This window comes from Crocuta crocuta, unplaced genomic scaffold (genome assembly GCF_008692635.1).
Source record: "Crocuta crocuta isolate KB4526 unplaced genomic scaffold, BGI_CrCroc_1.0 scaffold166, whole genome shotgun sequence".
NCBI lineage: Eukaryota > Metazoa > Chordata > Mammalia > Carnivora > Hyaenidae > Crocuta > Crocuta crocuta.
Genome location: NW_027531018.1, coordinates 3,147,571 through 3,160,624, shown reverse-complemented (window position 1 = coordinate 3,160,624; position 13,054 = coordinate 3,147,571). Strand labels below are relative to the sequence as shown.

At 40.0% G+C, this 13,054-nt stretch overlaps 1 protein-coding gene across 1 annotated transcript; it reads left to right on the top strand.

Annotated features, from left to right (window-relative positions):
- The first annotated feature begins 3,497 nt into the window (after nucleotides 1-3,497).
- On the top strand, nucleotides 3,498-11,305 carry FGA (fibrinogen alpha chain). Its single transcript, XM_077770930.1, has 6 exons — nucleotides 3,498-3,585; nucleotides 5,677-5,802; nucleotides 6,247-6,430; nucleotides 7,516-7,661; nucleotides 8,249-9,623; nucleotides 10,394-11,305. The coding sequence occupies exons 1-6, from the start codon at nucleotides 3,532-3,534 to the stop codon at nucleotides 11,101-11,103; spliced, it is 2,595 nt and encodes an 864-aa protein (XP_077627056.1). The 5' UTR covers nucleotides 3,498-3,531; the 3' UTR covers nucleotides 11,104-11,305.
- The last annotated feature ends 1,749 nt before the right edge of the window (nucleotides 11,306-13,054 follow it).

Sequence of the window (13,054 nt, the reverse complement as noted above, 5' to 3'; positions counted from 1 at the left end):
TTTGCTAATTTTTAGATTAGCAAAAGACCTAATTATCACAGTGAAACCGATAGGGAAGTATGCCAAATTTAATGGCTTTAATGTGCATGACAATAGAATGAATCCATGTTGGTGGTATTAACACGTTAATAGATTATTCATTTTTATAATGACTTTACTTTTCAAAAAAAGCAGTTACACTTTAATGTGTGTTCAAGTCAAACAACTTGATACATCTAGTAAAATTTAGTAAAGCATATTATAAGTAAAATTAATTTATCTTGAAAATGAATTATTTAATTGATAAATACAGTTAAAAAATGAAAAGAGTAAAGTAGTGGAAAATACTCAGGGGCCTCACTTTCACCCATCCCTCTTTCTACCCCTTCCTTCCCCCCTTCTTCCCTGTCTTTCTCTTTCTTCCTCCCTCTCTGCTTCTTTCACACATACACATACTCAGAACTACTTTAGTGGAAACTTGATTAAAAGGGCTTAAGCAGAAGANACATAATGACAGCTGTAGAATTTCTATTCTTTTTACATACATTATATACCATTCCAGTCCCGTCAGATGTTATGGCATAGCAAGTATATGAATCCCTGCAATTAAATAATTGTAATTTGTGGAATATAATATTAATTTCAAAAAAATAAATAATCCCTCTCATTAGTGCTAAAGAATTAAGATATAGTCATCTCTGGGAAAAACACAATACTATATCGAGGTTCTGGCTTAAGAAACTGGAAATTTATAAGATTTCACCGCCATTTATACACTTGTAAAGATATCCTTATTGTCACATGCTTTTAAAAAATGGTACTCCTTTTAAAAAGGTATTCCTTTAAAAAAAAAAAATGGGCTCCTTCATGGCTCAGTCAGTTAAGTATACGACTTTGGCTCAGGTCATGATCTCACATGTGGGTTCAAGCTCCGCACCAGGCTCTGTGCTGACAACTCAGAGCCTGGAGCCTGCTTTAGATTCTGTGTCTCCTTCTCCTTCTGCCCCTCCCCTGCTCACACTGTCTCTGTCTCAAAAATTAAAAAATAAAAAAAAATTAAATAAATTTTCTTAAATTAAAAAAATATTTAAAATGGTACTCCTTGTATTATTTGTTGTCTGTTTGCATGGCTTCCTGGCTAAACAAAACCTGCTTCTGCATAGGTTATAACACATAGGTGGAGGACCCAGCGTGATCGGGTGATTGTGCCCAGTCCCACAGTGCCACAAAAGGGCCTGGTTACAGAATTCCGGAACTGGAGAGAGAACACGGGAGCTTTCAATTCCGTGGCACTAGGACACTCTAGGAACGATAAAAGCTACCATTTCTGGGTCTCCTACTGTGTACATTCAACATGTTATATATGCCATATTATATAATCCTCAAAACAACCCTGCAACATAAATATTACCAGCCCATCTTACAGATAAGTAAACTGCTCAGAGAATTTAGTTTGCCCATGTCACTTAACTAGAATCCAAATCTCACTGTCTGCAAAGGCCATTATTCTTCCGCCATATTATGTTGCCACTGTGACAGCCTTCTGTTCCTCCAACAAATACTTACTAGTATTTACTCTCTGCCAGACTTGCACTAGGCTGTGTGCTTTGGCCTCACAAAGCTTAGTGTGGAGGAGACAGAGACAAATAATTTCCCAAATATACGTTATCCTGCATGATAAAATATTACAAAGCGAAACAAAACTGGGTTAATGGTGGGGCTGCTCTTTATATAAGCTGGTTAAAGAAGGTCTCTCTGAGAAGGTGTCATCTGAGAAGAGCCCTGGATGTGCACGTACTTGAGGGAACTGTGGAACAGTGCGGATAAAGGCTAAAGGTGGTACCTTGGAAATGCCACGATGTGGCCCCAGAGCAGTGGCATTCAGTTAGACTGTTTTCTGTTCACTGACTTTCAATCAGGTTGTGTTCAACTAAATCACCTGAAACCCCCCAGGTTGCTCTCTTCCATAGACTGTGCTCACCTCCCAAGTGGCACACTTTCTGTGAGCACACAAAATCATCTAACAGAGGCCAAGCCTCCAGTTTCTATCCGTGACTGGCATTTTGCTGGTTAAGTCACTGCCTATAACTTTCCATAGAATCACTGCCTTTCAGAACCCAGATAGGTTTCTAGGGTCCCTCTAAGTATTGCAGTATGGAAGAACAATAGATTAGTTTTTATTTTTTTAATGTTCTTGTGAGTAGATTTCTTTTTTTTTTTTAAGTTTATTTATTTTGAGAGAGAGAGAGAGAGAGCACAGGTTGAGGGGATGGGCAGAGAGAGAGGGAGAGAGAGAGAATCCTAAGCAGGCTCTGCACTGTCAGCCCAGAGCCCAATGCAGGGCTCAATCCCATGAACTCTGAGATCATGACCTGAGCTGAAATCGAGAGTCAGACACTCAACTGACTGAACCACAGAGGCACCCCAAGAGATTGCTTTTATGTGGAGAGATGAAATCAGGTACACTGTAAAGCATCTTCTAGCAAAGTGGCTGGCACTTAGCAAACATTCAATAAATATTAGCTATTACTATTATCAGAATTGACTTCACATAGGAAGCAGAATTTGAGGCAAGGCAGGTTTATCAGACAAATTACAGAATGTCTAGTTAAATATGGATTTCTGATAAACAACAACTTTTTTTTTGGTGTAAGTATCTCCCCAATTTTGCATGGGACACACTTATTTTAAAATGCATTTGTTGTTTATCTGAAATTCAAATTTAACTGGGTCTCTGTTTAAGTTTGCTAAATGTGGCCCTGGAAAACTTCCCCATGGAGCTGAGGAGCAGGGAAAGTAAATGGGCATGTCCCCAATGGAACACACACAGAGATGATATTTCTCATGGTACTTTATGTTCCTCAATAATTGTTGACATTTACCAAGTACTTACTATGTGGCAATCACTGCTCTGAAAGCTTTGCAAGGACTAACTCATTTATTCTTCATAAAAACATGTAATTTGTCCAGGAGCTGGGAAATGGTGTAACTGAGATTATGAACATAAGATGTTTGGCTCCAGGGGCTGTCTTAACCATTTTGGATGGAGGAAAATAATCTGTTCAAGGTAACTCATAGAAGGACTTCAGGGACAGCCTCTCACCACAGTGTTTTTTTAAAAATCAGATCATCCAACCACAATTCCTACGTTAAGCGAAACATCATTTGCCAACTCTCTGTTCACAATGGGCTCCTGCTAGCCTGCCTCAGCCACTTTTGCTCTCAAGTACAGTCGCATGGCTTCCTACCTTTCCTTTTGCGTTTCTAAAGTCATCCTGTTCCTGGAATGTGAAATCATCATGGAATTGCTGCTACCTTTGCAACAACTTATCAAAAGCAAACACGCTTGGGAGAATTGAGCAAGAACTTCTAGGACACCAACCTCAGAGAAGGAGCAAGGGATGTAGGCGTGCATATCGACTGTCTAAACAGGACAAAGATAATGATTAATCAGACCTCCTTGCAGATTTAAATAGGACGGGAACCAGGAGTGGAGGGAGTCCTTTCTTTCAGTGGGAGTGCTCCTCAAGGGCAGCCCCACCCTTAGAAAAGATGTTCTCCCTGAAGATCTTTTGCCTGGCCTTGAGTGTCGTGGGCACAGTCTGGGTATGGTCATCTTTATTTTCTCTTCTTGCTTTCTCTCTGGCGTTTATTCCACAAAGAAGTTGCAGGTCTGAGTCGGCCTTATGTATGTCCGCACTGTGTGTCCTGGCACTCTTCTGTGTGCTAACACACCGTTGGCTTTATCAGTTCTAGGCCAAGGAGGCGAGTTCCTAGATGAGCCTGAGACCTCAAGAGTAAGAGGGAGGCTTAGCTGGACCAAAGTATAGAAATTCATGGGGGAAGCTTTAGCATCTGTAAAACTCAGTCTTACAACATTATTTGTTTGTTTGTTTGTTTGTTTGTTTGAAGGGAAGAAATCGTTGCCATCTTTGTTCCAATAAAGCCTTAGGATAGTTAATGCTAGTTAACAGAACAAAACATTCTTCCGAGGAGAATTTTAAAAATCTAATTATTAATTTATTGCTATTTGTCCATAACAAGCCAAACAGTGGTTTAATATACTTTTTCTGAAAGGCGGTTTTTATGTTTCTTTAGAAAAAAGAAAAGCAAATTAGTTGTCTGTGAAAACACGACATAGCATGATCAGAAGCGATTGATTGAGAAGGCAAGATGCTTTCTGGGAAGCAGTCTTTTAAAATAGTTACTAAATATTGCAATAATTTCTCTCCAGAGACCTATAGAAAAGAAGACTTCAATTTACAGGTTTTTGAAACATTTTGGTCTCATAAAAACATGACAAATGTGGTTTAAGAAACTTTGTTACTTTCAGGCTATGAATTATTCCAATTTATTTTTTCCTCTTCACCACTCATAAATCCTGCTACCAGAGTAGTAAAAACTAAAGAGGGATTCTAACTTAATTTTCTTCCTTATAGTAAACTAATAAGTAAAAAAATTTTATGGAAAATAAGACTAACCTAATTTGCTATTAGAATATTGTATTTTGGATAATGCCTATGTTTTCCGTTATGTCTCCCTTATTGGCATAAATACTTAACTTTTGCCTGTTTGTATTGTTGTGCCATTTTATTCTGAAGTGGTTTTGAATTTATAATTTTATTTCTTAAACAAAGAGACTGTACTTGTTCCTTTAAATAAACTGCCCTTGATTACTTGAATTATTATTATTATTATCATCATCATCATTATGGTATTTTTTAAATGAGACAGCAAATTATAAGAATAAAGTATCTCTGGACCACCTGGTTGCTCATTGGGTAGAACATACGTCTCTTGATATCAGGGTTGGGTGTAGAGATTAATTAAAAAAAAAATAAGCTCTCTTAGATGAAAATAGTTATAGCAAAATCCCTGTAAGTTGGTGATACAAAACAAATGTAGCTAAAACTTAAAACCCATGTTAATTTATCAGGATATAAATTCCTGTTGGAAGAATGTTTTTATGTCCTATTTTACCTCATAGATCGCAATAGAAAATTTTTAAAAATCTATATTTCTAATTAGAAGGTATTCAAAAAAGTTGTCAGTTATGGACCATTATTTTTGCTTTCAGTCTAGTCTTTTTCTTTACAAATAAAAGGAAATTCTTACATGAATAGGTAGCCTACAAAGCATTTCCCAGTCTGAATTGGCCATCTTTGTACCTGTGGTATGTACTTGCTCCAATTACAGAACCATAGGGTCAAAGTAGAGACTGAAGAAGACACTAAGCTAAGCTGGCTTGGTTTTTTTTCCTACTGAAACAGCAATTACAGGATAAAGAACTCTGAATTTTTCAATTACCTTTCTATATGCTGATAGATAATGAAATGATAAAGGTAAATGACAATGAAAAGGTAAATGTTAACTAATTTTGTCAATTCAAATAATTTTCCTTATATAATAAATCCTTTAAAACCCCTACCATTTATTAAATGCTTGTTTTGTCTCAAACGCAATTAAAAAAATGTCTTTACCTTATCTCCTTTAATTCCCACAACTCCATGAAACGGGTATTGGGATTATTAATCAAAATCTAAGAAAGCTTGATTTCTGAAACTTGCAGAGGCCCCCAAACTGGTGTTCTTCATCTCTGTGAGAGCCTTCTCTCTTGGGATGTACAGGCATGATGGGTGTCTTCTCCTAATCTGCCTAATGGTGTTCTCTCTTGTGTGTATGAATGAATCCTTGAAGACCACAGATGAGCCGAAAGGTGAATTTATAGCTGAAGGAGGAGGTGTGCGTGGCCCAAGACTTGTGGAAAGACAGCACGCTGACTGCAAAGAGACAGACTGGCCCTTCTGTGCTGATGAAGATTGGGTGAGCAGTTGGCATAGGGGATGGGGCTAGAATTGTGCACAAGCTGGCCCAGTAGGTCCCGGAAAACTTTTCCAATGTGAACTAATCTAATAGCTCATTACATGCCAAATTAAAGAAGACATATGGAAAGCAACTTCGCTCCGACAGCACTATTTAAATTACCTCCCAAACTCTGGGTCATTAGTGGGATTAACAGACTGGGTTTTAGTTGCATATTCAGGCCTCAAGATTTTCTGGTGCCTAATTTATGGTTAAGTGGACCTTCATTCCAGAATCTCTCTATTGACTCAGGACTAGTCCTCTTAAACTGCTTTTAAGTCAATAGATGATCTAAAGATATTGGGGTGGGGGTGGGGGGAACAATGGGGGCTGCATGGGAACCTTCAAAATTGTGCTAGATGCAAGATACAGACCCTTAATGTAATTTCTCCTCTTCACTTCCAGAACTACAGATGCCCTTCCGGCTGCAGGATGAAAGGGTTAATTGATGAAGTCAATCAAGATTTTACAAACAGAATTAATAAGCTCAAAAATTCACTATTTGATTATCAGAAGAACAATAAAGACTCTAGTTCAGTGACAACGAATATAATGGAACTTGTGAGAGGGGATTTTGCCACCAGTAACAGTAAGCATTACAGACTTGGTGCTTTGACTTTATAGCACACAACAAAATAACAACAAAAGCCCTAAATAAATATGCTGTCGCCTTATAACAACTTCAATTTTTTCCCAAAGTACTTAAGATAGAAACATAGAACTTATGATAGTCCCAAATTTTAAGGAGGGGCTTGCTTTTGTTATTTTTATAACACAAAAAAAGGTTAGCTTAGATTTGTTGAAAGTCACAAAGCCAGAATTTGATATTGAAGAGTAGACCTTAAGTGTGCTCTTTTTTAAGAATATATATTGAAAATAAGATGAGCACAACCTTTTGAGTAGATATTTTTGTTTCTCTCTTACAGAGAAGGAAACAGAGATCACGAGACTCAACCAAAGACACAAACCTATCATGTGATGGAGCTAGGAGTTTAGTCCACAGACTCCACCAAGCTCTTTATGTTCTGTTTTGTTTTGTTTTTAATTTAAAATATAGAGCCAAGTTCTATCTTTCTCATAGGGCTATGACTTAGCCTTAGGACCAGGAAACACTAGATTTGCTCTGGCGTGGGAAGCAAGTTTAGTGAGGCTCCAGTTACTGAAGCCTTGCTGTAATTCTTTATATCTTTAGAAGACACTTAACTAATTTAATGTCAATGGTACAACCACAATAATGGCAAGTGAATGACCATGTTGACCTAAAAAATAATAATAATAAATTTTTAAAAAGCTTAAGAGCAATTTCAAATGGGTAGGTAGGAAGTAAAAAATCCAAGAATATGTTTAAGTCTCTTGGCTAAGAATATGATGAAATAATTGAAATGTGATCAAACTACTTAATCTCCCAATTACACCTTTAAAATTCCAAGTTTTTTCTTCTGCATCTATTTGAATTACTAACTGCTAGAGGGCATCTTAACTGACAGCCATGGATGACTAAAGGACATAATACTGTCCAAAAATGCCTAATGATTTGAAACTCACAAATAAAATGTCCACAGAACAAATTATTTTTAAAGGGGGAACGTATTTATAAGCAAATTTCCTTCTTTCCTGGCTATTATAAGCAAAGTACTTAGCAGATACTTCAGTATCCATGTTTTCTTTTTTCAGACAATGATAATACATTTAGCCAAGTGTCAGAAGATCTGAGAAGCAGAATTGAGATCCTGAAGCGCAAAGTCATAGAACAAGTACAGCAAATCCAACTTCTGCAGAAAAATGTCAGGGATCAGTTGATAGATATGAAGCGATTGGAGGTAAGTAAGCTTGTGACTCTGCCACCAGAATGTCCCTGTTTTTGAATAGCAGGAAGGGAATTCATTGAATGTCTACCATATGTAGAGCAAGGAGTTATATCCATTATCCAACTACTAAACTAGGTATTATTTCTCCACTCTACAGATGAAGCAAAAAAGCTCAGTGATATTAAATACATTTTCCAAGGATACAGAGACAGTAAATTCCAAAAGCAAATATTAAATCCCTGCTTGTCTTGTTCCAAAGCTTTGACACCACCTGCCTCTGAATCCTCAAACTGAATCTCACTGAGGATCAATTCATTAGTGTTTCCTTTCAGAGGGAATAGTACCTTATTGTTGATCTGTTTTAAGACTAAGATGAATCCAAATAGCTCCAATTGTTTATCCAGGCTAACCTTACCATACCCAACATCTCTTCCACTGAGGGCATGACATAAATGAAAAAATGAGTATTGATTGGTAGGTCCCAAGTCAAAGAAATGAAACCAGTTTTCAAAAAATAAATCAAATGCTAAGAACTCAATAGACATAATTTTCTTATTTATATCTACCCCTTTTCTTTACCTTTCTCCCCCTCTCTCTAGGTGGACATCGATATTAAGATCCGATCTTGCCAAGGCTCATGCAGTAGGGCTTTGGAACGTAGGACAGATCTAAAGTACTATGAAGATCAGCAGAAGCAACTTGAACAAGTCATAGCCAAAGACTTATTTCCCCCTAGAGATACGCAATATTTACCACGGCTAAAAATGGGCACAGCTCCAGATACAGTTCCTGTGGAGTACAAGCAGCAGCTTCAGAAGGTCCCTCTAGAGTGGAAGGCACTCATGGCAATGCCACAGATGAAAATAACATATGAGCGGACTGGTCCAGATGGGAATGTCCCAGGAGACTCTGTGTCTCATGGAACAGGATCAGTGCTTGAAAGCCCTAGGAAACCTGGGAGCTCTGGACCTGGAAGCTCTGGCGCTTGGAACCCCGGGAGCTCTGGACCTGGAAGCTCTGGACCCGGAAGCTCTGGACCCGGAAGCTCTGGACCCGGAAGCTCTGGACCTGGAAGCTCTGGACCCGGAAGCTCTGGACCCGGAAGCTCGGGTGCTTGGAACCCTGGGAGCTCTGGACCCGGAAGCTCGGGCACGTGGAATCCCGGGAGCTCCGGACCTGGCAGTGCCGGCTCCTGGAACACTGGCAGCTCTGGAGCTAGCACTGGGGGTGCTTGGCACACTGAGAGTACGGGTTCCTGGAGCACTGGAAGTTCTCAGCCTGGAAGTTTTAGGCCAGACAGCTTAGGGCGTGGGGACACCAGGCCTACCAAGCATGAGTGGGGCATATTTGAAGAGGTGTCAGGAAGCGTATCTCCAGGGACAAAGAAAGAGTACCACACGGGTAAACTGGTCACTTCTAAAGGAGAAAAAGAGCTTCTTACTGGTAATGAGAAGGTCACCTCTGGTGGCACGACCACCACTCGTCATTCGTGCTCTAAAACTGTCACTAAGACAGTTACAGGTCCTGACGGTCGCAAAGAAGTGATCAAAGAAGTGGTGAACTCCGAAGATCCTTCTGATTGTGACTTGTCCCATACGTTTTCTGGTAGCCTAGATGGTCTCCATTCTAGACACCCTGATTTGACTAGTTTCTTTGAATCTGCCTTGACTGGAAGCAAATTCTCAAGTGTACTCACGCCTACGTTAAGAGAGTTTGAACGTAACACCCAGTCTATGGGCTCAGAATCTGACATATTCACACACTTAGGGGAACGTGAGCTCCCTTCCAGTGGTAAAACTTCAACTCACAGCAAACAATTGGTAACCAGTAGTAAGGTTTACAACAGAGGAGACTCCACATTTGAAAGTAAGAGCTTTAAAGTGGCAGGTGAGGCCGGAAGTGAAGAGGAACACGAAGTCTTCAGAGAAGCATATGCCACCAAAAGAGGCCATGCTAAAGCTCGCCCTGCCAGAGGTATCCACACTTCTCCTTTGGGGAAGCCTTCCCTGACCCCCTAGACTAAGTTCACTATTCCTTTGGTGCCTCCCATAGCACCTTGAACTTCTTTCCTAGCCCTCTTTTACACCTTATCGAAATAACACCTTTTGTTTTTCTGTTTTTGGGTTTTTTTTTGGCACCAGACTGTAAGTTCCAGGAGGGCGGGCACTTTGTCTATCGTATTCATCTCTGTATTCCCAAATGCCTAACAGTGCAGAGAGTCATCACTCAATAAATAACGTGTTACATGAATGAATGAATCCTTCTGAAACTCGATTTTGAATTTGCTTAGCCAAATTCTTTCACCATTCCAAATGTGTGCTGTTGGAGTTGTCACCCAATTTATTAATCATATTTTTAGTGTGTGTCTCAGTTGACATTGAGGTCAGGTTAAAAACAAGTTATATTAGCACTAAATGATACTTAGATATCATTGCTGGTTACTTGCTATTATCAGTACTTGCAAGAAAAATTTCAAATCCACTGAGGAAAATCCCCTTTGCAATTTGTAGGTGTAAATGTTGCTCACTTGCTTAAGCTCCATCCCAGTGTAAGTGCATCTTTTCCCCATGGAGGGAAGGAAGGAGGGAGGGAAGAAAGGAAGGAAGCAAGGAAGGAAGGAAGGAAGCAAGGAAGGAAGGAAGGAAGAAGAAGCTAGTATCTACCTTCATTTAATCTGGGCCATGCCTATCTTTGTAAAGTTAAATGAGAGTAACTTCTTCCAACCAGCTTAATTTTTTTTTTAGACTGTGATGATGTCCTCCAAACACATCCTTCAGGTGCCCAAAGTGGTATTTTCAATATCAAGCTACCGGGATCCAGTAAGATTTTTTCTGTTTATTGTGATCAAGAGACAAGTTTGGGAGGATGGCTTTTGATCCAGCAAAGAATGGATGGATCACTGAATTTTAACCGGACGTGGCAAGACTACAAGAGAGGTTTCGGCAGTCTGGATGACAAGGGTGAAGGAGAATTCTGGCTAGGCAATGAATACCTCCACCTACTGACCCTGAGGGGCTCTGTCCTTCGGGTTGAATTAGAGGACTGGGCTGGGAATCTGGCTTATGCGGAATATCACTTGAGGGTAGGCTCTGAGGCAGAAGGCTATACCCTGCAGGTCTCCTCCTATGAGGGCACGGCAGGCGATGCTCTGATTGAGGGTTCCGTAGAGGAAGGAACAGAGTATACTTCTCATGCAGGCATGCAGTTCAGCACCTATGACAGGGATGCAGACCTGTGGGAAGAGAACTGTGCAGAAGTCTACGGGGGAGGTTGGTGGTACAACAGCTGCCAAGGGGCCAATCTCAATGGCATCTACTACCCTGGGGGCTCCTATGACCCAAGGAACAACAGTCCTTATGAGATTGAGAATGGAGTGGTCTGGGCTCCCTTCAGAGGTGCAGATTATTCCCTCAGGGCTGTTCGCATGAAAATCAGACCGCTGGTGACCCAATAGGAGGGAAGGGGAGAGTAATCTGTTTTCTTTGCTTAGTGAAGGGGAGAAAGAATAAGAAAGATAAAGGAGTCAAGATACTTTACAATCTATTAAAAAAATTCACAGGTGCTATTTTATTATTCTGTGTACTGTATCTAAATGTAACTGAGACATATTACTACTTAAAAAAATAAAGTTATGTGAGTTTTTTATCTTTAAAGTAGCTCTGTGGGTGTTAACATTTCTGTAAGGACACACCAAGGGACATTCAGAACATCATGAAGGGGTCAGGTGGATGCTTCTCTCTGCACCCCGTAAGGGTGTTGTTTTGAGAACTTCTCTCCCACACTCTCTAGGGCCATTGTAAAGTAAAAAAGTGATTTCATCCATTTTGGATGAATAGGTTGAAACCAATACTTTAAATTACAAATCACTGAACTAAACAATGGCTGCACTTTGTTCATTATCTCTGTTAGCAAGCAAATCCAGGAAGGCAGGAGAAGCATTCTTTCCTAATAGAAATAGAAATCTGTTTTTTAAGCCTTAAATGAAGACCATAATACATACTTAACTTTTTCCCCAGAGTCTAACAGATTTCTTTCAAAAACACATGGCATGAAAAAATGCATTTAAAATCCTTAAGGGGTGCCTGGGTGGCTCAGTTGGTTAAGCGTACGACTTCAACTCAGGTCATGATCTCACTGTCCATGGGTTCGGGCCCCGCATCAGGCTCTGTGCTGACAGCTCAGAGCCTGGAGCCTGTTTCAGATTCTGTATCTCCCTCTCTCTCTCTCTGCCCCTCTCCAGCTCGTGCTCTGTCTCTCTCTGTCTCAAAAATAAATAAATGTTAGAAAATATTAAAAGATTTGTAACTAAAAACAATCTCAGAGACTTTTAAAAAATCCTTAAAATACTTACAAGTATTCAAAAAATACTATTACCATATATTGAATTCATAGACTCAAAATATGCACATTGGCCAATATTTTATTTGATGTATGTTGCATCTTTGTTCTTTGTGGACTTGGCTCCTGTCCCTCATTTTTTAAAATGTTTATTTATTTTGAGAGAGAGAGAGAGAGAGCACGTGAACTTGAGCAGGGGAGGGGCAGAGAGACAGAGAGAGAGAGAGAATCCCAAGCAGGCAGTGTAGAGCCTGATGCAGGGCTTCATCTCACAAACCTCACATCCTCACAAACTGAGATCATGATCTGAGCTGAGATCAAGTGTTGGTTGGTTAACCTTGCTTAACTGACTGAGGTAACCCTCCTGCCCCCAATTTTTAACTCAAATTTCTTTCTAGTGAGAACTAGTTTCCATGTACACTTGAAAAGCTATTAAAATATTGCAAGCACCCTGGGTTCCTGGTATATTGCTTTCATTTGCATAGTTTCTACACCAGTGTAACAGCTTCCTTTATCCTAGAAAAGAAAGAAGGAAAGAAAGAAGGTAGCAAGCAAGCAGGCAGTCTAGGGACAGAGGCTGGAGCCTGGGGGGCAGACTGAAGATGAACACAATGGCTTGCCAATGAGTCACATATGAAGCCCCAGCACTTTTGCATTTTCTTATGTGCAGTTAAAAATCCTTGGGGCGCCTGGGTGTCTCAGCTGGTTAAGCGGCAGACTTCAGCTCAGGTCATGATCCTGAAGTTTGTGGATTTGAGCCACATGTTGGGATCTGTGCTGACAGCTCAAAACCTGGAGCCTGCTTCAGGTTCTGTGTCTCCCTCTCTTCCTGCCCTTCTCTCTCTCTCTCTCTCTCTCTTTCAAAAATAAACAAACATTAAAAAAAAAATCCTTGATACGAATACATTTCCAAATATTAGAATAATGAGATAAGAATTTTTTCAGAATTAAAAGAAGTTTCAGGGCACCTGAGTGGCCCAGTCAGTTGAGCATCCAACTTTGGCTCAAGTCATGATCTCAAGGTGGGTGAGTTTGAGCCCCACATGGGCTAGCTGCTGTCAGCTTGT

What these genes read in the sequence shown, in the direction of transcription:
- FGA (XM_077770930.1), top strand. Translation starts at nt 3,532, where the DNA reads ATGTTCTCCCTGAAGATCTTTTGCCTGGCCTTGAGTGTCGTGGGCACA. An exon ending in GTGTCGTGGGCACAGTCTGG is followed by an intron (nt 3,586 to 5,676) that starts GTATGGTCATCT and finishes GAATCCTTGAAG; the next exon opens with ACCACAGATGAGCCGAAAGG. An exon ending in TAGATATGAAGCGATTGGAG is followed by an intron (nt 7,662 to 8,248) that starts GTAAGTAAGCTT and finishes CCCTCTCTCTAG; the next exon opens with GTGGACATCGATATTAAGAT.